This window comes from Aphelocoma coerulescens, chromosome 4, assembly GCF_041296385.1.
Source record: "Aphelocoma coerulescens isolate FSJ_1873_10779 chromosome 4, UR_Acoe_1.0, whole genome shotgun sequence".
NCBI classification, from domain to species: Eukaryota; Metazoa; Chordata; class Aves; order Passeriformes; family Corvidae; genus Aphelocoma; species Aphelocoma coerulescens.
Window position 1 is genome coordinate 77,024,243 of NC_091017.1, and position 23,751 is coordinate 77,047,993.

The 23,751-nt window shown below is 46.2% G+C and overlaps 1 protein-coding gene across 9 annotated transcripts in view; it reads right to left on the reverse strand.

Moving 5' to 3' along the window:
* SLC4A11 (solute carrier family 4 member 11) overlaps window positions 1–23,751 on the reverse strand; it is a 136,910-nt gene that overhangs the window by 22,770 nt on the left and 90,389 nt on the right. For all 9 annotated transcript variants that reach the window (XM_069014782.1, XM_069014783.1, XM_069014784.1 and 6 more), the window contains 7 exons: window positions 18,747–18,870; window positions 15,302–15,508; window positions 10,521–10,605; window positions 3,270–3,395; window positions 2,410–2,523; window positions 1,221–1,353; window positions 853–926 (listed from right to left, as the gene is read on the reverse strand). In XM_069014782.1, the coding sequence (XP_068870883.1) occupies window positions 853–926; window positions 1,221–1,353; window positions 2,410–2,523; window positions 3,270–3,395; window positions 10,521–10,605; window positions 15,302–15,508; window positions 18,747–18,870 (863 nt within the window). The remainder of the gene's footprint in view (window positions 1–852; window positions 927–1,220; window positions 1,354–2,409; window positions 2,524–3,269; window positions 3,396–10,520; window positions 10,606–15,301; window positions 15,509–18,746; window positions 18,871–23,751) is intronic.

Below are 23,751 nucleotides of genomic sequence, written 5' to 3' on the forward strand. Positions count from 1 at the left end.
ACTTCAAATTGCTCTGCAATCTCTTGGAAAGCATTCCCCTGCAAGCTTGAGTGTCTGAAAAACAGGGAGTGTTCTTGGGTATATCCTGAAGGATTTCAAAGGATGGCCCAAACTTTGGGATGTTGGACAACAGGTCATAAAAATCAAGGAATGGGGTATTGGCCAATTCCTCACTGGGATGAACAGAAAGGCTGCCACTCACAAGGTATTTCTGCTACCATGATTCACCTTAAACACCTCCTACCAGTCCTGGTGGGGAGGGAGAGAAGTGTCAGAGGAATTTGTAAACCCCAAGGCTCTTCACTGAGACTTAGAGTTTAACCCAGAAATAGGAGAACCAAGTGGCTGGAAAGGGCAGAGGAGCTTTAGGAAGGTGCTGGAGGCACTGCAGTCCTTGTACTGCCATTAAAGAAGTGTCTCAGAGCTCAGGGAAAACCAGGAAATCTCAACCCATCTTTCAACTCCCCTCCACAGAGTTTGGACAATATGTCAAGCAAAAAGGACTATGTACACTGCATTTAAATTGGACTCTTTTTTTTTGCCAGGACCATGCAAAAGCAGCCTGGTATCAGGAGAAGGCTCTCACATCAATAACGTCATGGTTTGCCCATCTGGTGAAAATTTAGAAACCAATTCTGTCTCAACCAACTGAAATTAGAGCTGCTGAAAATTCTGCACACGCAGGTAAACTGCTGACAAAGGGCTGCTTCCATCTCACACACTGATTTCTCCCCAGAGACTTTGAATGAACACAGAACAAGCAAACATCACACGTTTTTGCAGCCCTGTGCTTGCCTTTGACAAGGCAGCAAAGCAGAGATCTGCTCTGAAAAACACTGTTGCAAGACTTACCTTTAATAATGCCTTTGATGGCATCAAGCACAAATGTGATGGATATAAAAAGTGCAATTATTTCTTCTGTTGACCTGTGGAAAAAGCCCAGGAATTAACAGCGCTGCATTCAACTCTGTTCAAAGAAAAAGCAGCATGTTCATCAATTTACATGAAAATATACCAATTTGAGTTAGGCTCCAACTTAGAAACAAAACCCAGCCAATCAGAGAACTTCTTTCAAGCTGGAACAATAAACCAAAATGATACTTGCCTCGTCTCACAAAACACATTTTGCAGCAAGTTTGTAATTAAGGAGCTTGTGGAACGTGTAATTTTTCCATTTGAAGAATAATCGGATCAAAATACGACTTCTTGCAAATAGCTACCTTTTAAAGAGCTTCATCAGAAGGCTGAAATTAAAGAGGGAGTAGATCACAAGGAAAAAGCTGTTCCACAGCCCAATCCAGGCATAGAAAGCACTGAAATCCAAGTTGTAGTCGTCACAGATTCCTCGGATGACTGCAAAAGTGAAGCATTCACGTGTCACAGTCAACTCCTGTCACTGCCACCCAGGGATTCCCATCTGCTCCGTGCCAAAAAGAACCCATTTCAAGGCTTCACCCCAACACATTTATTACAGATACCATTAAATCCATATTCCTGCACTTCCAGAGGGACACAGGATCGACACAAACTGTTCTCCCCTTCCATCACTAGAAATGGGGAGAGACACTTGGAAAAATATTCTCCCCCCCTGCTCAAAGCATTTTTCCTATGGATTGAGGCCACAAAAACTGCTGGAATTTGCTCTTGCTGATACTTTGAGATGCTGTTGAGCAAGGGGTCTCCTAGCTGCTCTTTCCAGCTGGGCATAGCCCATCCTCTGATTATCCCTACAGATACTGAGCTTGTTCCCTTGCTTGACTCTCTTTCACCAAGACCACCTTGTAGTACCTGAAACGCTGATCACACTCTAAAGCATCGATTTTAAAAAAAACCCTCAACAAACTAACCCAAAAAAAAACTTAGTCACAAGCTGGTTAAGTGCAGCCACATGAGAAAACCAAGATTTTCTCACTGAAGCTGAAGAAATGCTTATTTTCATGAAGTTTTTTCTCTGCAAAATGATTTCTTTAGAAAAACAACTTGAAGTAAACTAGGGGTTGATCTCGATGATCCCTGTAAGTCCCTTCTAACTCAGGATATTTTGATTCTGATGGTGATGGAAAGGGGAGGAATTTGATTCAGGTTTTGGAGAATCCCAGAACATCCCAAACTGGAAGGGCCCCACCAGGATCATCGATCCAACTCCTGGCCCTGCACAGGACACCCCAACAATCCCATGATGTGTCTGAGAGCCTTGTCCAAGCATCCCTTGGCTTTGTGCCCTGTCACTTCCCTGGGGGAGCCTGTTCCAGCCCCCCACCACTCTCTGGGGGGAGAACCTTTCCCTGACAGCAGCCCTGAAATATCCATTTCTCAAACAAATACAACTCAAGCTCTACCAGGACTGCAAAGCTGTCACAGGAAGTGGCAACCCCTCAATCCCCTGGGGCAAACCTGTAGCAGACTCACCATTGATGTAGAGGGCCAAGGGAGCTGTGGTCAGGAGCACAACGAGGGGCTGCCCCGAGAAGAGGGCGTAGAGCAGCCCTCCAATGCACTGCCCGAAGATTGTCTTCCGCACATCTGGAATTGGGGAGGATGGAAACAAAACCAGGGATTTGGGTCAATCCCTCCCTGCTCCAGGAGCATTCACAGGGCAGAGAAACCAACCACTTAGGAGTAAGAGAAATGTTTTCAAGGGTACAGAGGTAACACACTGTGAAATCAAAAAGTGAGCCTTTATTTGTACCCACAGTTTAGGCTTCCAGATGTTCAGCTAATTGGTGGACTCTGGGATTTTTTCTCTGTGTATTATGTTTTATATATACATTTTTAATATATTTATTTTATTTTAAACAGCTATAAGACATAAGCAGTGTTTGTGGAGGCCTTCAGGGCAGGATTTGAACAGTGACAGCAGCATGAACTGCTTCTACAGCTGGGAGAAAGGATGATGTTTAGCTCTGTCCTGGGGGTTTGAATATAGGCAATCAAATCCAGGTCAAAAGCACAGGAGTTTGTACCAGGAAAAATGTGCAAATAATTACATTAAGTCAGCATAATTCAAAAATACAGTAGCATACATCAGTATCAGTCCAAGTCAGATGACACCACCCAAAGCAGTGTTCATTTTTTCTGGTTTTCTATAAAAGTCATGAACTTAATTAGAAAAAAAGTCCTGCAGCCATGGTTTTGGGTTTGTTTTCCCCCCATAAATAAAAACTATCAGAACTTTCTGTGCCCAGAACTACATTTGGAACACGTGGAATCAAATGCACAAAATCAGATGCACAAAGTAAATTTGAGAAGCACAGAAGAGATGAACTCACCAATAGCTCCTCGGGTATTTTCATCATTGAGGGACCCGAAGGCAATGGATGGAAGGAGGCAGGCAAAGTACAGAAAGATCATTGTTGTGATGTATTTTCCTATCGCTTTGTTGTTCCCAATAATACCTGGGGCAAACCACAACACAAATCATGTTGGTAAAGCACTGAAAGCCTCCTCACATCAGCCACAGGCACCATCAGTTCTTTTCACGTTGAGAAAAAGTAGAAATTCAGTCCCCACTTCGAACATGTAACGGAATTGTTAACATCTGATTTCTCACAGCCACGCTTTTGTTCATCTGGGACCAGCAGTAGCACCAAAACTGCCACCAGACATTTCTGACATCATCAAAACAGGAAATACGAGAAGCCTTTTGCTCAGTTTTGCCATTCCCCAAAGCTTGGAAGAGGATCAAGGCAGAAATTGTAAGTTTAAGGTTGACAAATGCCCACCCCCTGCCTTTTTCATATCAACTTCAGAGATATTCTGCACTGTCCCCCGAATGAGCTTCATGATGATCTCTTGTCTCGGGCAGGAAAACGTGAAGCACTTCATTTTTCCCGAGACAGAAGCCTAAGGCTGTAGGTTTGAATCAATAATATGCCACCCTGAGCCAAAAAGTGGCAGCAGGACACAAAACCAAACAGCCCCAGAGGTCAGGAAGGGCTACACTGAGATTTGCTTTAACAGGCCCTGCTGGAAGAACAGCCTCTCTCTTTCCATCCACTCACCCCTCTCGTCTCCATCGGAAAAAACACACCAGGCCAAAACACAAAGCAGCCAGAAAGAGAATTAAAGTGTCAGAATATGAATTTAAGAGCCTCTGAAGTAGCTTCCCTTCCCTTTCCTGTTTTCAGGCTGATGTGTGTGATATGAGCTCACTGGGGATGCACAGGAGAAAGGATGAAATGACAACAGCTGATATTGCTCCAGGAGAACACAAGTTTTTCCACAGAACAGAAAGAATGCACTGGAGAAAGTCTCCTCAGCCTTCAGCCTGCCTGTGCCACCATCCTTGATGGTGCTCTTCCTCTCAGACAGCTGGAAGAGCTTGGAGCTGCCCAATTCCCCTTCTGGAAGGCTCCAGAGCAGAGAATTCCCACACAGGCATCTGCCCCGAGTTCCCAAACACCCACCTAAGCTTTTGCAGCATCAGTCCCTTGCTGAGAGAGGTAAAATCCAATGAGTTGGATCAGATAAGGGAGGGCTTGGCTTTAGAGGTTATTGGTGCCACACTGAAAATCTCTATCACTGCAATGAAAAGAACAAAAATCTCTCCATGACTTTGGGATCTTATCTAACATCTGCTTTCTGCAGCATTTGCAGGGCAGAGATAAGGATGGGAAGAGGATGTAAAAACCCAAAAATCAAAGGTGATGTGTAATGGACAGGCAGCCACACGAATAAAAGACACCTTGTGAGGTGCCTGCTTGCAGACAGGAGAGGAACAGACACAAACAGCACTTCTGAGGCTCAGCATCCTCAAACTCCAGGCTAAAACCCGACAAGAGACATCTCAAGCATGCAAATATGAGCTTGACCTTTCGGGAGTCATCGGACCAGCTGTTCCCAGGCAAATTCCTTTCAATTTATTGGGAAGATTCAGAAACCACAGGTCACATTCCTGACCACTCCTGGCAACCCAAAGGGCCTGGAATTTAATTTTCACAGATGAAGACTTCCCATGATCCCGAGTCCAATAGCTGCAGGCTCCTACCTCACACTCCAAACTGCCCCAGACCTTTAGAGAAAAGGAAGGATTTGGCAGGACAAACAGGACTGAGGGGTGGTTCCATAAATAGACACAGCCACACCCTGGTTCAGAGGATTCTCTGTCACTCCAAAATACTGCTTTTTGGGCAAGAGAGTCCTTCCAATATGAAAGGTCAGGGGCAACAATGCCTGGAAGCTTTGAAATCATTTCTGAAAGATCAGCTAGGTCCAGAGAAGCAAATAATACCTGTTTTTAAAAAGGTTCAGGTAGTTAAACTGTAGGATGAGAGGGCAGAAGGAGGAAGCCTTGAAGAGCATCACAAAAGCTCATTTTCAGTCTCAGTCCTGGCAAAGGAGCCCTTGCTGGTCATGGAGCTCCTTATGCCATGTAAAGACTTGGCCTCAAGCTGTACCAGGGGAGGTTCAGTAGGACATCAAGAGGAATTTCCTCATGGAAAGGGTTGTTAAACACTGGAATGGGCTGCCCAGGGAGGCAGTGAGTGCCCATCCCTGGAGGTGTCCAAGGAAGGACTGGAGGTGGCACTCAGTGCTCTGGGCTGGGTGACAAGGTGGGGATTGGGCACAGCTTGGACTCAATCTTGGAGGTTTTTTCCAGCTTCAATGATTCTGTGATTCATCATGGCTGGGTCCAAGACTTCCAGCACTTTCTTTAATTCATAATCATCCAGGTAAGATTCTAGGATCAAGAATCCTTCTGGTGGGCAGCAAAATTCACTTTGCAATGGAGACAATAATTACACCAGATTAAACACACTCCTTCCCCAAGCTGATTGCTCACTCTTTAATTGCACTCTTTAATGACCAAACACTGCCTCTCCTTGTACAGATCTGCCTGCCACAGACACTGAAATCCAGCATTAACCACAATTTACCTTTCTGCCTTTTTAAAGCCAACATCTGGCGAGCATTTTCAGGATGTTTTGCAGCCCATGGCTTCATTCAGAAGAAGGTGGGCTGCTTTATGATGGCATTTCATCTGTGACAGGCTCATAAAGCCACTGACAAAGGTGTCACTCCACCTGCACCGTGTAAATTCATAGCAGCAAATCAACTCTCAGTCCAGCTGTGGAATGTGAGTAGCTGACTGTTACAGGAGCAATGCCCTGAAATTGAGGCACAGCCACAGGCTGGAATGGGAAGCAATTATGTTCATCAGCGTGACAGTTCCATTTTACCTGTCTGGATTTCTGAGAAGGCACAGTTTGTACAGACAAGGTTACAGTTTCAGGGGAAACGGCAGCAATTCTGGCCTCACTTTGCTTGGGATTCCACAGCAGTAAGCTAACGACCAGCAGCCCCACAAACTGGGTTTACAGCTCCTTAAGTGCATTAATTGTACATTTACTAAATCAACATCACAAGTGATGGACATTCTCTGAACTGGCTGTTAATGTTCCTTCCCAATTCTCTGAAATATCCCACGCAAAGAAAGTTTAATTACACTGACCTTCAGCTCAGCAGCAAGGATGAGTCTATGAAAGCCCTAATTTAAAAAAAAAATCGCTTTTTAATACTAAAAGCACTGTAAAACCCAGAATTACAAGCTTCTCCTAATGCCCTCAAGCTGGGCTTTCATTTATGGGATGGCTGCTGGACTCTGCCCAATGTTGTGAAGATGAAGCTTCCCTGAAGTCCTGTGAAGAGGAAATCACAGAACGAGTGGGACTAAGAACTTAACTGGAGAAGGAAATCCACTCCAGGAGTTTGGAGCAGAAGCCAAGCATATGCAGAGAGCAGAGAGGCATGAAAAATCAGATCAAGGCTCAGGCCTTTCCCTTCCCATCCTGCTTCCTTCAGCCCACTTCCCAGGAAATCCTGGGTCTCTTGGAAGGAAACATCCACAGACAAAACACGATGCTTTTATGCATTTTTAGAACATTCCCATCCATCACTGGCACAAAGAGACCCCAAAGCAACCCAGGCTGGATGTTTTGGGGAATCATGACAAGTTCAGGATGTTAAACTTTGGTACCCCAGGTGATATTTAGGGATGAAGGCTGCAGAGTGATGCAGAAGCTCCCTCATATCTGATCTAGGGAGGGAGAGGCATGGAAAAGAACGGGAAAAGCCTCTCTGCAACCCCTGTATTCCCCCTCCTTCCTCAGGAATGCAATCCTGCCAGACAAGGTGGCCAAGGCAGGAAAGCTGATGAGGATTTGGCACATGTCAAAGCCATTCCATGGTCAACGTTTCAGCTCTGGGTTCAGATCAAGGTTTAAGCTCTGAGCTCCCTTAGACAGCCAGTGAGACAGAAGTTCTCTTTCAAATCCCATTTTTCTAATGTTTTCAAGCCTTCCATCCAAGCATGCTCACAGTGCAGGGAGCTTTGGGATCTCCCTCCTGCAAAACACCACAGTAAATCCCAAGGATGCTGCCAGGAGCTGTTTAGGGACCCTCTGCAGGACCAAGGACAGGGAGAAATCCACACTTCCAGCTGAACTACCCACCTACCACAGCCATGTACCAAAGACAAAGGCCCAGAAAAACAGGGAGAAAGAGAATAAGCCTCAGTTCTCTGCTTTTGCCTTTGTTTTCCCTCCCCAGGAGGTGAAGGGATATGGATTATGTAAGAACACAGCATCAAAGCTCACCATAAAAATCTCAGGCACCTCAAATTTCCCACTGGGCACTTCAGGCACTGCATTTGTGTTTGTTCTCTGGGTTGTACCAGAAAACAACGCTGAAGAATGAGGACAGCAATTTTAGGAGCTTCAGAAATCTTGTATCTGAGTCCAGGCAGAACCCCCTCCTTCATTCAAACCAGCCTCAATATAAAGAAATTTCTCGAAGCTCCTACGGTTTGAGTCTTAAAGGGTAATAAAAATGACACACAAGTGCTTTGAGCCTATTTGACAGGATCAGGATGAAGTTGAGCTACTCTGTTTTTTAAGATAGAGTCCTACACACAAAGGTGACAGTCACATGCCAAATGGAGTAAATTCCAGTTTAAAGGATAACTACAGGTGTTCTCAGGCTCTGCATAACCCAGTTATTCATCTTCAGATGCTCCTGCTGGAAGACATCTGTTACAAGCCATCTTTATCACTAAAATCCTGGAGCAAAAGTTCAGAAAACTCTTCCTTGATCCTTGGACATTCAGTAAAATGCACAAGACTTTGCCACAAAACAAAGTCGACGAGTTCCTAATCTGGAGTAAAAGGGGAAAAAAAACAGAGAAAGACTATTCCTTTAAGGATAATTTGTGCAGTGTGTGAAGAAGACCAATCCCACAAAACTCCAACTGGCCCAAGATTTGCTGGTCCTACAAAAACCTCATTATTTATCACCCTGCTCTTGATGGGTTTATCTGTCCAACCCCAAACCCCAGGATGCTTCTCAGATTGAGGATTTAGAGACTCCAACCACTCAAACCCCAGAATCTTTGTAATTCAGAGCTCTTTGATGGTGCCCATGTGGCTGTCTGGAGCACAGATACTTGGATAGTTCAAATCCCTCATGCTCTGATGCACCACTGCTCTGAGATGCTCCAGGAATTCCACATTCCTGATCACCTTCGGTCTCAGTGGTTTATGGCAGATGCTTCATGCTCCATCTGCTTTTCATTTCAAGCAGTTCCTTAAAGAATTCATCCTCATTTCTGGTTTCTGGGAAGAAATGGCCATACGAATTCACAGTGTTTTTTGGAAAAACCCCTTTTCCCCATATCCTATTGAAAGGGCTCAACTGCTCCTAAGGTGAGAACCTCCCATTTGAGCAGAAGTAGTTCTGGAGTTTCACTGGGCTCTTTTCTGCTCTTTTCCACTCTCCAGAAGTTGTGTAACAAAACACTGACACTTTTTAATCTGTAGGTGCATTTTATCCCAATTTTATGCCCATTCTCTACATCATTGTATGCAAAGTTTGCAGAGCTTACAGCCCTGAGCCCAGGGCTGAAGCAGCACCCACAGGGTCATCTGGATGCAGTCAGAGCCACAACACGGCCCCTGAAGTGGGTTCCCAAATCTGCTGACGGCTGGAATTGGCTGCAGGACCAAAATCTGATGGTTTTGTGCCTGCTGTGCTCAGACAGACACAGCAGACAGTGCTCTGTCTTGAGGCGAACGTGGGTCCCCACAAGGTGCTACTGCAGCAGTTCCCAAGGGCTTCACTATCCCTTTATCATGAAAATGAGCCCTTGACAGCTCTAGAAAGCAACAGCCAAAGGGATGAAGTGTCCAGATTACGAGCTGAAGTCCCCTGCCAGAGCTGATGCCAGTGATGCACACGCCAAAAATTAATGTTTCTGTTTTATCAGATTCCTTGCTGCTCCCCTGAAAATCATTTTCTATCCCCCTTCCTCCTCAACACACCCTCAAATCCCCAGAGAAATCAGCATTAGCCCTCCCATCACACCGAGTCTCCTAAAAATAGTTTCATCCCAGCAGTGACAAAGCACCTGGAGAAAGCAGCCAGCACTCAACACCTGTGCTAAGCCAGCAGCTCATCCACGTTCCTCTGCTGCTGGTGACCACACTCGTGGGAAGGGAGTGAGGACACACATCCACAGCCTTGGCCATGCTTCTCTGGAGCTTAAGCTGCCTGTGAAAGGTGGCTTTGCAACAGGAGACTCTGAAAATTGGGGGTTGGGTGGGAATCTTGGTTTTTTAATGGCTCATCCAAGGAAGATCATCCTCATCTCATGAGCCCTCACAGCACTCATGCACTGAGGAAGGCTGGGACACAGGCTTGAGCTAAGGTGGATTTAACAGCAGGAAGGGATAAATTCCTGACTTATCTGATAAATCTCCAAGGTTCTCCCTGCCTACACTTTAATTCTCTATTTTATCCAAACTTCCTGCATATTATACTGAATATATTAACCAGCTCCCCAACAAGCTGCGAGAAACACGTTTGGATGTCAGCCTGGGGCTCTGTAATCCTGCTTTGCCCTGAAGATTCCTCCCAGCCTTCGTGAAAGTGAAAGTCTGCAAGCGAAAAAGGGAGAAAACAACTCTTAAAACCCCCAAGGCCACCGTGGGAGCTGCATGGAGCCTGAAAGCTGAGGCTCTCTATAAACACTGTGTGCTGCTCCTGTGATCGGGCGGCAGCGGACGAGCCGTATCCTGTTTTTCACAACACCGGGCTGAAGTTGCTGCAGCTCACATTTTGTTTAAGCATTCCCAACTCCCACAGCATCACTATAATTAGTGTTGAGCCGGCTTGCAGAGGCAGCAGAAAGGGCCTATCAGGCCAGTGCTGACTAATTAGATTGCAAGGAGTTGATCTGAGTCTACGCACGGCAATAATCGATCCATTTAATCACTGCTTAATAAAAATTAAAACCCTCACCCACGCACAGCCAGCACCTTCATTAAGGAAACGCTGCAGGAGCCTCATCTCTAGTGCTCCACGCTGCCCATTCACAGGCTTTTGTCAAAAGGCTTTTGAAACAAGGGACAGGAGAGCTGTTACACATATCAAAGCACACACTGAATGCACACTGTAAACAGGACATCACATCACAAAAAAAAAATCCCAAATCGGGGCAGTGCTTCCATAAACACTGGCCAACGTACCATCGGTGAAGTCCAGCGCATACACTGGGAATCTTCGTGCAATGTCATCAGAAATCCCCTTGCCAATATTGAGAAAGTCGTGCAGCTGAAGAAAGGAAGGAAGTGCTGTGTCAGTGTAAAGGCTCATGCATTGTTAAAGAGATTAAGCTCCTTATTCAACCCTGATAGGAGCGAGAGGGCTCGTTTTGAATAGGGCATTCAAATCCCATCTTGTCATGATAATAAAAATAAACTCACCGTGATTCAGTTTATATCCTCATAGCATTGTAAAAGAGAAAATCCCCCAGACCACCCTGTTTTCCTCCCTTCCTTCCCTTTTCCCCCTCCCATTCCTATCTGCATCCCTGGTTTTGCAGGTGAGGGAGCTGAAGATCCACTGGGAAGTATCAGACCTTGGGTGCCCTGGGGTTAAACACATCAGAGGTGCCTTTCCCACCCCTCCACACAACTTCTCCTTTAGATGCCAGCCCAAAAATTCCCATGAATCCACAAAGAGCCTCTGAAAAAAGATCCCCAGCAAGTGCTTCTTCCTTGGCATTGCCATGGCAAAGGGAGACCTCAAAGAGATGTGAGGGAATTCAGGCTGTCTGCATCTCAAGCTCCATCAACAGTGAAAAATCTTCAATAAATCCACATAACCCAGCCATAATTTCTGCCCATTAAAAGACAATAAAAACTCTGGGAAAGGGTTCCAAAAATCCAACATTTTGCCTTTTATTCCTAGTTCAGGGGCCTGCAAGGTGCAGTGGAATTGCTGATAGGATCTGCTGCTCACCACAGGCAATAAGGAGCTTGTCAGGAATATGTGACAGCTGCTATTGCCTCTCAGCCTCCCATTCCTCACAACTCCTTCCTTATGGAAAGCACATGGACAGTGTCAGGGTAGGCAACACTTACAAATGAGGCACCTGTCAGATTTTTCCCTATTATTCTCAGAGCACACAAGCCACTCTGAAAATCAAATGCACCTTTATGCAGTGATAACAACCCCAGCTGCCTCAACTAAAACATTTCATGTATTTGTTGCAGAACCAGACACAAAAGACTTATAACCTCTGCTAGGGAGTGTGAAGGGGGAAATAAAAATCAGAGACATAAAATTTACACCAACAGATCATCTCAAAGCAGCAGGGAGCTCTTCCTTCAGCTGGTTTATGTGGAAACTGATAAAAATGCTTGCTTTAGAAAGGACTTGACACTACAGGGCTCATTTAATAGACTACACACAGCTTTGCCTTCTCTCCTGGGACTCACCTGTTTGCAGCACGTGGAAGATCAGAACCACAAACAAAATAATGAAGGGAATCTTTTCCTTTAGAAGGAATACACTGGGCACAGCAACCACTGGGGCTTGGGGTGCAAAAGAGGATCAGCTCCTTTATCAGTGACTGCATCATCTCATATTTCAGCTATTTAAGTCAATTCTGTTGCAATTTGTCAATACACCTGTAGGACTTTTCGAACTTTAGGACAGTTTCAACTGCAACCTGAACAATCAGGATGAGCAGACAGATGTTTTGCCAGCAGACACCAGCAAAACATCTGCATTTTAAGCATTTACGAAAAATCTCTGCGCTTCAACCATATTTGGTGGCAGAGTTGGACATCAAAGCCAGATGCACTCGAAAAGCAATTTAATTTTTCCCCCCAGAAAGAGATTCCTGAAGGCATGAGTCAGCCAGAGAATCACAATAACCTCAGACTGGGATGTTTACTTATCATGCTGCAGTGAGCAGGGCAGAAGGATGCTCGGGGTGTCTCATCTTCCCGGGAAGGAGGAGCGTGGCTGCTCCTGGCCCGGGGCAGGAGGGAGGGGACTCTGGGGCACAAAGGCAGTTCCAAGCAGCTGGAAGTGTGCAGAGGAGGAAAGCACTGCCTAACTTGTCCCACAAGGCACGAGGGTTATGTTTGAGACCCCCCCTGATTCCTTCATGCACGTTTTTCTTGCGTGTGTGAGTGTTAAAAAGAGGGTAAAGGTATGGAGATGTCAGTGAAACCTCATCAGTGGGGAACTGTGGGAAAGCTGCTCCTTCTGTAGGGCTGATCCTCCTCTGAGCTCTCCTCTCTGCTCTCCTACCCTCAGACTCAGCCTGAGCTGCACCAGAGATACCACAGAATCCCAGATTGGTTTGGTTTGGTTTGGTTTGGTTTGGAAGGGACCTGAAAGCTCATCCAGAGCCACCCCCTGCCACAGGCAGGGACACCTCCCACTATCCCAGGTTGCTCCAAGCCCCGTCCAACCTGGCCTTGGACACTGCCAGGGACCCAGGGGCAGCCACAGCTTCTCTGGGCAACCTGTGCCAGGGCCTCACCACCCTCACAGGAAGAACTTGTTCCCAGCATCTAAATCTACCTCCTTCAGCTTAATGCCATTCCACCTTCTCCTGCCACTCCACGCCCTTGCAAAAAGTCCCTCCCCAGCTCTCCTGTAGGTACTGGAAGGCTGCTTAAGATTGAGTTACAGAAGATTAACAAATTAAAAATATAAAAGACTAAGTGTACTGGCCTCCAAAGTTACAGCCCTTTTTGGTTCTGCTTTTATCCCCCAACTTATCCAAATAGATGAAGTTCATGAGTTTTCCCACTTTCCATTCTACAAATCCCTCCAAGCTTCTTGCCATTATTTGGGTTAGAGGAAGAGGCTAAGCAAGCACTTAGCAGCTACAAAGGCAAACAGAAAATATCTGCTCCAACAACTCTGACCCTTCCTCAACCCTCCCCAAAAGTGCTGGGGGGGGCTGCATGAGTATTTTACAGAGATCAGAGACACGAGTCTGTGCAAAAATACTATACCCTCCATATCCTCCCTCCCGCTAATGCTGAGCACACACAGCCCCCTCAGCAAGTCCACACAGGACACAAAATCACAGCCAGAAAAACATCTCAGCTGTTAGGGGCTCCTCCACAAACAAAATCACAATTAGATGCCTCAGTAAACAAGAGGATTTCAGGCTGACTTAATTATGATTGAGTACATAGCCTTGCCTAAATAATCCCCTGAGATGAGCCAAGGCGAAGTGCCGGTGCTGTAGGCACAGCAGGGAATGTGACTGTCACATCCCCCTCAGTATTTCAGCAGAGGTAAAAACAAGCACTTGAAAAAAATCTCACTCACACAGAATTTAAGGCCCATTTCCTCTCCCATTACTGCAGGACCCAGGAGGCCAGATTTTCATGTCACCCAGAGATTTTACACCTTCCTGAGAGCTCGCTTGGCATAGTCCAGGGGCTCCACTGAGGGTATTTATTTCTCTGGGGGTGGCTGACAGGTTGAAATTGCACTCCCAGTCTCACATGGGTTTGTGCTTGTATTAAATGCTTCCTCTCCACAAGGGGAGGAGATGCTGGAGATGGCTCTCAGGAGCTGAGGAATCCAGCCTAGGGGCTCAAATCAACCTCACTTCTCCAGGCAAAGCTTGGCTTGCCAGGAAATCTCCTTCCCAGCTCTTTGTGCTGGCAGGGTGAGGTGAGGATAGAGAGGCTGCATCTCCCAAGAGCTCAAGGATAAAATAGTTTAAAAACAACAGTTCAGCAAATCCAGGCTCACAACTGTCAATGCCAAAAGCAAGAGCTGAAGGAAGAAGTGTCACTCTGTACAGCACTGGCTTGGAGAAATCAGGATTCTGCCTGGCCAAAGCTGCTTTTCCAAGCAGGCCAGCAGGAATCACCAGTCTCAGGGCCAACAGCTCAGTGTCTCATCCAGCCCTCCTCACCAAACCACAGAGCAGAAAACCCTCTGGAGACTTTTTTTTTTGCTATTTTTAGCAAAAGACAGAGCCAGACACTTCAAGTGCTGTACCAAAAAACCCTCTGAAAGGCAAGGTGTAAAGGGTTAAACCTACTTTACCTAAATTACTACTCCAAATATCCCTGCCTTGCATGACCTGGGTCTAAAGAGGGTTTCAGGACTTGTTCTGCAAAGTTAAGAGCAGGTATGGGATCTAGCAAAGTTCAAAGCACTACCTATAAGCAAGGGGATTCTGCAGGAAAAACATGAGCTTTGCTCATTTCCAGATGTGCAGATCAAACCCCTTAAATCTATTCCAGGGGGGGAAAAAATAAAGTGGTAAGTGAAGCAGCTCCTGCACTACAGGCAACCCAAAGCTTTGGGGTTATTTGTAATGCAGGGACAGGAGCAGCATGCTGGAGATGGCAGTTTGTTTTTCAGGTAAGCTGTCTGGTTAAAGAATGGATTTCTGAACGGAAAAACAAAGCAATGACCAACACACAGGAAATTCCAGAAAAGAAAGCTGAGTTACAGCATTTCCCTCGAACTTTAAAGTACAAAGCAAGTAATGTTTTACAGAGCTACAGATCAAACAGGGAGAGAATTCAGGCCAAATACTGACAGGCAACTTCCAAATGAAATTACCATGCAGAGATGGCCAAGAAGTCTTTTGGCTGCAGGAAAGACAAGCAGCAGCTTCCTTCAGAGCCTTCTGATTGTAAGGATTAAGTACCTTGGACTGACAAGGAGCAGTGATCCATTAATCCCACCCTCGACTAAGCATCTGGAATCAAAGTCCTGTAACCATTTCAACCCCCAACTGCTCTGCATCCCTTCAGCACCTGCCTCTTTGAAGTGGTTTTTTGGAGATTTACAGCAGCATCTGAGGAAGGTGGATGTGCACACAGCAGCCGTTCGGGGAAACCTCGGTGCTGGGAGCTTGCTGGGAATGCTGCTGCATCCACGGGCCTCAAGTGTTCACCTCCTCACCCCAAATCCCCTTGGATTGATGCTTTTGGACACCAGGGAGGCAGAGGCACTGGCCAAGCCTTACCTTGAGTGGTTTGTTACCGTGTGACTTGTGCCCATCGCTCTTCCCTGAGGGTCTCTGATTCGCCACCGTCAGCAAGTGGCGTTGGTGCACTAAGGCCTCCTTGAACTCCTCCTCAGTTTTGGTTTCCAGGAGTTTCTGCCTGAAGGTTATGTCTGAAAACATCGTGGCAAAGGTCCTGCCCACTTCTGTGGCTGTCTTGGTGCTTTTCTGAGCAAAAAAAAAAAAAAAAAAAGACAGAAAAAGCGCTTTTAAACTGATTTTATTTCACTTTTGAAAGGTAAACCCCATCATTTACCCCTCTGAAGAGGAACCTGCCTGGCTCCCGAGATCCCAGAGAGACCTGAGGGAGGAGGGCACATCTGGAAGCTGTTGCAGATGAACACACAAGCACAGCAGAATCCTGTGGAGGCACCAACACAGGTCCTGAAGCCCTGATCGATCTTTACTTGATCAACTTCCCAGAAGTCAATCCAAAGCTGAATCATGCTGAGCATGCATTTTATCCCTGGTTTCCCTTCAAGACTCGACAAACAAAATCTTTGCTACCTTCCAGCACCTCAGCATTGCTGCTCCTGGGGTGGAAAGACGCTGCAGTCAAGGTCCCTGCACGTATTGATGTCTTATCTGACAGACTGAGATTGTTGTGCTCGTCTGATTCCTATTTTCTGGGCATTAAAACTCAATTCCCTTGGCCACTCTGGGGCAATTCTGGCAGCACAAGTGGAGGTTGGGAGCTCTCAGCTCAAGTAACCACTGGCACAGAGGGGAAAGGATGGGAAAAACCAACTGAGCACACAGCAAGCAGCTCTTGTTTGTCTTCACTAAATGTTTGGAAGGGACAGGAGACTTGCAGACATGAAAAAAGTGCTTATTTTCAGGATTTAATATTTCTGTGAGACACAGGCCTGATCTTTGCTTCCAGCAGAATCCGAGCCTGCTTTTCTAGTGCTCCTGGCAGCATGGAAATTGGATACAAAGGGAAGAGTAAAGGAGGCTGAACTCCCCATCCCTACACAAACCCATCAAATCCAAGCTCTCCAGGCCCTGACCTGCTCACCTGCTCCTGCTGTGGCCAGGACAGGTAAAATACCTGCCAAGTTACACAGAACCACAGCTCATTAAAAGCTCCTTCTAATGCCAAGTTTTAACCCACCCACCTCTCCTACACTCCACACTCATCATGCAGCAACTATCAGAGACACCCAAACACTCCCCTCCCAGCCCTGGAGAGCCTCCAAGCTCCTCACACTGCCAGGAAGAGAAGAGTGAGCATCTGTGATTGATCCCAATTGCTTCTCATGATTCACAACTGAACAGATGAACAATTTCTCCATGAACACAACCAAATAATTCAGCGTGGGTGACGCAGAGGCGCAGCCGGGGGTGGCACTGAGCTGCTCCCAGAGTTATTGCTAACATTGTGCTTCCTCCAGCACTCACATCACCCTCCTCTCTCTCGTTGCTCAGAGAAATTGTGGCTGCCCCATCCCTGGAAGAGTCCAGGGTCAGGTTGGACAGGGCTTGGAGCAACCTGGGCTAGTGGAAGGTGTCCCTGCCCATGGTAGGGAGCTGGAATGAGACAGTCTTAAACGTCCCTCCCAACCCAAACCATTCTGGGATTCCATCACCAGGAATGTCCCTTCAAACACTTACTAGGGCACAATTGAAGTTTCTAGGGAGAAGTTTGGATTTAAGTGAAGGATTTTCCCTGGGACTTGCTTTTAGAGCTTGTGAACCAGCCTGGATTTGCCATCACAGGAGAGGCTTCACCTTTCACCTCTAAGCAGCAACAATCCTTGGGCTGGATGCTTCAAGGATTGCTTCAACATTCCCAACGCTCTTCCCATTCTCCCTTTCCCAGGGAGATGAACAATTTAGAGAAGACAGATATTTGCAAGAAAACTCAAGTTTTTTTCCATCCTCCATATTAGCAAGGCCAAGGATCTGGATTCTCTGCACAACAAATGCCCATTTTGTGGACTTTTTTTCCCCTCCCCAGCCAGGCCCGTTTAATGCGTTGCTGTCAGCAGGTTAATTATTTTAACTGCTGCACCAGAAATGCGCACTCGGGGCTGGCTCCACCAACCCATTTAAAATAAAACAGCACATTGGCAAGTGCAAGCTCTGTTGGCCTCCACTCCCTTCCCTTAATTTGATGCTGACCATTGGAATTGCAAACTCTCGGCATCGGAGCGGATGCGGAGCCGTTTGCCGGGTGCTTTGCACGTAGCTGGCCCGAGATAACAATGAGGGAGAGATCCATGGAACTGCACACAGCTCCAGCTGTTCTCCCTCCTGCTTTTCACAAGGAACATCAATATGTTTTCAGCCTGTTGGCTTCAAGGTCGATGCCAAAAGCATCGGTTGGGAAAGACCTGCCAGAAATCCTGGGAAAGAAGGAAACACCAGTATTCCCATTTAAACGAGGGTGGTGGTGAAGGGGGAAGGGAGACAGGCCAGACCAGCAGGTCCCAAGGTCACACAGATAGCATTGAAGAGCAGGAAATTGAATCAGGACATATCCTGTCCCAGAAAAGGTCCTCAAGCTCTCCAGCACCTCCCAGGAGCACAGACCCAGCAGCCCCAAGGTGTAAACAGCCAGCTGGAGTGTGAAAAGGTCTTGAGCTTTGAACCATTCAGCCATCAGCTGGAAGAACCACCTTGGTCAGGCCAGTGCTTTCTAGGAAGACAGGATGGTGATCCCCAATTAACCTTGACACACCCCATGATACTGGAGTCAGACTTGGATGATCCTTGTGGGTCCCTTCCAGCTCAGGATATTCTGATTGCAGTAAATGTGTTCTACTGTGCCATTCTTGTCCACACCAAAGAACCAGAACCTGAGCAAGCTTTAACCTTGCTGTTTCAAGTGCTAAAAGCTCTGAAAACACATCCCAAAGAGCCTCAGGGACGGCCTGACCTTAAAAGCACTCCCAGAAAGTCTCACCCTTACTGCAACAGAGCTTAAAAAAGAATCATCTTCCTCTTGGCTACATCACCTCCAGCTGCTGCAGCCACATGTGCAGGGTAAATGTCAGCCCCATCAAGGAAGTCTGTTGGGAAGCAAACCAGACCCCTTTGCTGTAGACTCACAAGGGCCTCTCAAAAGCTTGGCTTTAGCAAGGAACTGCACTTCTTACCTCTAAAAATGGCAGCTAAAGCTGGAGAGGGGAATCCATGGAGTGTTAGGTGCATCCCAGGTGTGTATGGGGACTACACAGTGCTCTCCTCCCCATCAGGATACAGGCCATGAGACAAGGACACAGCCCACTAATCCACCCCTCACCAACAGGATAAATCATCTCGACAGCTGCTGAGAAGACCTCAGGCCTTTTCACATCCCCTTGTGTTTTAAAAATAACATTGATTAAACTCAGGAGGAGACCAAGGCAAAGCAAACTCAGGAGAAACCCCCGAAGTTCTGGAGCAAGAACACAAAACTCACCATCTTGGGAGGAGCCAGGACCAATATCACAAATCTGACCTCACAGGAGTTCTCCCCCCAGTTCTGAGGCCTCTCCAGGCGGCTGATGCAAACGTGACGTCGCTGAAGGGACTTGATAGTGCAACTGTCAGGGAAAATGGGATCGTTAGGCTGGGCCCCACAACACAAGGCATGATCTCCCCTGGTGCACAAGGTATAAAAACACATTTCAGCCTTGGGAAACACAGGATGTTGTTGGTCTAGGACTTCTGAAGTCTTAAATAGTGACTTTTAGTTACTATTAGCCCAAATCTGCTCTCTTTTGTACAATGGGACACCCAAGTTTTTATGGGAAATACCTTTCAAGATTTCAAGGTATATTCTGCCTTTTCCTCCTGCTGCTTCTGAACAGCCAAGAAACAAATGATAGACAGCCCAACACACTGAGTGCTTGCAGAGCTACAGAAGCTTCCACCAAAAAAACCAAAAAAAGTCTCTTATTAAAAACCACCTGCATTATTGGAAAGCAGATTACACTTCATTTCACCTGATCTCCCAAAGTGCTTCTGGAAACATTAAGGCAAAGTGCCAAGCCAGTACATCCCCACTCCTGCCTCAGGCAGACCTCTCTGTTGTAATGGCTTTCCCCATTTGCTCCCAGCTGCTGTTTTCCCTTTTCTGGCTCACGAGTGTTACAAAAACCAGGCTGATCTCCCGGCTCGAGATCCACAGAGGCAGGATTAGTGCTGGGAGGGAACTCCTTGGCTGTGATCCAGGGGATGGGATGGATGTTTGACTCCCAGAACCAAGAGTAGCAAAAAAAGTTGTGTGAAATAAATAAAGGGATCATCTCCAGAGGCTGGGAAAGACCAGGTCTGTCTCCACCGTGGGGTATTTAAACAGAGCTGGGACCTGGTTAGCTGTCACTTTTCCTGCTGGGAAACTCTGGGGCTTGGTGCAGCAGCAGCAGGTGGGTAATGCCAGCCTGGAATGCAGCTCTCCTGTTCCCTTTAAAGCCACCAACCACTTTCCAGCCCTTCTGTAAATCACTGCTGAAAAATGCACACAGGGTTTGCCTACAGACACCTGGAAGAGGTGTGGAAGTGTTTTCCTACCTCAGAGTGGTTTTTCCCCTCCTTTTACCTGGTTCAAAGTTATTTCAGCTGCTTGCTCCCTTTTATTCATCTAACAAGCACTTATCACAGTCCTCTAACAGGAGGATTTATTTCTCCAGCTTCTCTTCCATGATCCCAGCCCGTTTCTTTCCTTTTAAGATGTATTCTCACCCCCAAGCACCCTGAAGGCTGCTTCCTTAACAAGATCTTTGGCTGGAAGTGTCCTAGTCAGGAGCACGTTTTATTTTTCGTCAGGTTCCTCACAATTTGCATTAAAAAAAATTTTAAAATCACATCATCAAGTATTTTCTTACTGAGTTTGACTTCCTGATCCCAGACTGGAAGCAGCCATTCTTCTGTAAATTAATCTCACAGAGGCACTTGTTTGAGAGCAACCAAACAGCTTAATTAGAACAATAGAGGGCATGAGAAAGATGACACTATTTCATTTATTTCCTAACTCCCCTCCACCACAGCCTCTTGTGCTTTTTGTACTTGAATCAGCTTTGGAAGAAAGAAAGATCAAGGCAGGTCCTAAGGTGAGGAATAAATATCTTTTGAAGTAACTGAAAATAGAGTGCAGGCTACACTTGTTTTCACAACCAAAGCCAAGCCCCTGGTTGCAATCCAGCTGTGGCTGGACAGCAGACAAGCCTCCTTGTGTTACAGCTCAACAAACCAGTGGGGACACAAACTCTGGGCTTTGGACCAGCTGGAGAACCTTCAAGTGGCCCAACACCTTCAGTTCTCTCACCTTCACCCACCTGGTCACCAGCAGTGAATGATTACTGCACCACTAGCATTAATTCTGAGCTCGCTTCTCAGCATTTCCACACCTCAGCTGCTGAGCTCATCATTTAATCTGTTTTGAAAAGGAAGGTTTGCTGGGCATTTTGAACATCATTTCTACTCCAGGCATAGCCAGAAGCAGGTATCAACTACCTGTGGCTCACCAGCACTCCCCAGACATCACCCCTTCCCTACCACGTGCACCAGACAGGACCTGACCAAGCAAGAAACCACTGAAGTGCAAAATGATTTGGAAAAGCCTATTACAAAGTGCAATAATTAAGCAAGCCACATGTTCTGGAGTTTTCTTTCTCCCTGAAGTGACAGGGTTATGTTTCAGCTCCAGGAATTGTCTCCAGGGCTGTGTTTTCCAGAGACAGCAGTGCCACAATCCCACTTCAGCTCAAGAGCTTCTTGGGTACGGAGGGGAAAACTGGACTGTAAAAACCTGAGCTTTGCTACTGGGTCTCTTCCACAAACAAGGTCATTTTCCTGGCAGCCACCAAAACTTTGTGTTTCTCTTAGTCAGGAGTTGACTGTCTCCTTAAGCTGAGGGACTGGGCAAGAAGAAGATCTCACAGCACTGAAAGATTTCACACTGAGCACATTTACAAGACACCAAGAAACTCACCATTATTAACCATTTTTATCTGAAATAGTTTTATCCACAGTGCTGGAGTTTGAGAGCTTCCTCTAACTCTTCTGAGCTCTATGGACACTGACACATGGATCTAAATCCCAACAGTAAAACTGCAAATTTCCAGCACTTAGGTCAATGTACAAATAATTTAGATCAAAGACACCTTTCCAAATCAGGCTGGAGTTGATTTAGTGAGGACAAAGCTGATTAAAACCAGATTTAAACAGGTGCCACAGAGAAGGTGGGATATACCTGAGCCTGGCTGCATGGAGGGGAGGAACAGTGCAGAATGCAGCCTCATCTGAGTCTGCTCTCCCTCTGTTATATCCATTTATTTGGGGGAAAAATGGTGTCTCAATACTTCCAGTGCAAGGCCAAGTCACTCCTGCTCATGCATCATTCAGCAGCTCGAGCTTTTCTTCAAATTTAAACCATTATTTAGCTGACTCAAATCCTATTCCCTAGTGTAGCACTTACAGCTCCCACTTTTGTTTTAATTCCAGAATCCAGATACAAATACAATACAAACCAAAACTGCAGTGCCAACTAGATTTGTGCAAATATTTGTAAAGGACACAGAAAATAAGTTCCTCGGTTCACACGGAGAAATCCCAAGTCAAGCAGGTAAAAGTCAGTGCAGCTCAGGCCAAGAAGAGTCACTTTCAAAATGAAACAACTTTTTTTAAAGTAGCACTTAAATAAATTCCCACAAAGGAAAAAAAGCTGGAGGATAAACAGCCAAAGCCCCAAAAAACTGAGAACTAGCAAGACATTTTCAACTGACTCTAAATCAAGTCTGGTTTGGCCAAAGCCTCCAAGTTCCTTTTCGGTTTGAGTTGAGCTACATTTGATTCTCCCTTGGTTTGGCCAGAAAGCTGAAAAATCTATTTTCACCCAGTATCAGTCACACCAGGAAATGCTGGACTGTGATTTAATGAGATGCCAGGTTGTGTTCTCAGCTGTTTTATCTTGATCCCCCAATAACTGAGCTCATAAAAAGGGCATTTAAATTATAGCACAAATTCTGCTTCCCTGTCCTCCTCTCTGCCTCTGGTGGTGCTGAGGGTGGCACTGGCATGGTGAGAACTGGCAGTGCTCCACCAAAATCCCACATCCACAGAGTCCCACGTGCCCCAGGTCTGCCCCACACCCAAGATGTTATCAGAGTAATAACACATTGCTCAACCAAATCATAAAAAGGGTCAAACTATGGAGACCTAAGAGAAACAGAAACCCTCATTTAAAAGGGCAAGAAAGGAAGTTAATTCAGAAACAAATTATCCCTTGCAGTAAGAAAAAGTGCCCAGCAGAGGTAATCAGCCAGCCAGCCTTTTCCTGTCCCCACACAGAACAACAATGACACTTCTTGTTCTCATCCACTGCCAATAAATCTTCCTCTGCCGAGCAGCTCCAGGCACAAGCTTTGGGAAACCAGGATCTGCAAGTGAGGAACGAAGCTGTGGCCAGGCCAGGCAGCTCACCCACAGCTTGGCACGGGCTGGGCTCAGCCACAACATCCTCACTCCAGGCTGGAAGTGTTTTTGGCCTGGGAAATACACCTTGCTGGGCTCCAGAAAGACTCATCCTCTCCAGGGGGAAGGATTTCCTCTAGGTCAATGCGTATTGAGATCTCCTTTCCATCACACAGCACCTACAGGAGCTCTCCAGCATCACCTGGGATGGCCCAGCACGAGGGGGAGAGGCCCTTAAAAGAAAATTAATTGGTTGTCTGAACTCAAAGAACACTTGCCACATGTCAGCTGTGGCATTTGGGACATGGTTTCGAGGTGAACACAGTGCTGGGTTAATGGTTGGACTTTTCCAGCCTCCATGATTCCATAAGGAGACATCTCATCCCTGCACAGACCCTGCAGGTACTAAAACAAGCCATTTTTCTTCTTCAGGACCCAAATTCCTAAAGCAGACTTTGAATCTGAGATTTTCTTTTCATGAAACAGCACCTGCAAGAGCTTTAGGTCTCCAGCATAATCTGGGAAAACCCAAAAAGGGTGGAGAAGCCCTTAAAAAAATTATATGGTTCTCTGAGACCAAAGAACATTTGAGAGATGAGAGTTGTAAATCCTGGAGAAGAGGCTCTTGCTTACAAGGCTCCAAATCTTGTAATCATTCCTCTAAATGAAAATATTTGTTTTAAGCAGTCCAACTGTTTTAATTTCCCATTTTGCCCTTTAAAAGAATAATCTGAGGAAGAGACAGCAATGAAGCTTCTCTATCTGAAATCTGTTCAACAGCTGAATCAGAGACAACGGGACTTTTTTGGAGACCCACAGACCTCTGGGTCAGGAAAAATCCTTCAGCATGCAAAATGGACTTTGCACCACTTCTGTTGAGAGAGACACCAGTCACATCTTTCACACAGTTACACATTAAATTTGAGATCTTACTCCCCAAATTTGATTATCTGAACAGCAGCCTTGCTGCCTACCCAAAGTATTCTCACAATACCTATTTTTGGAAAGGC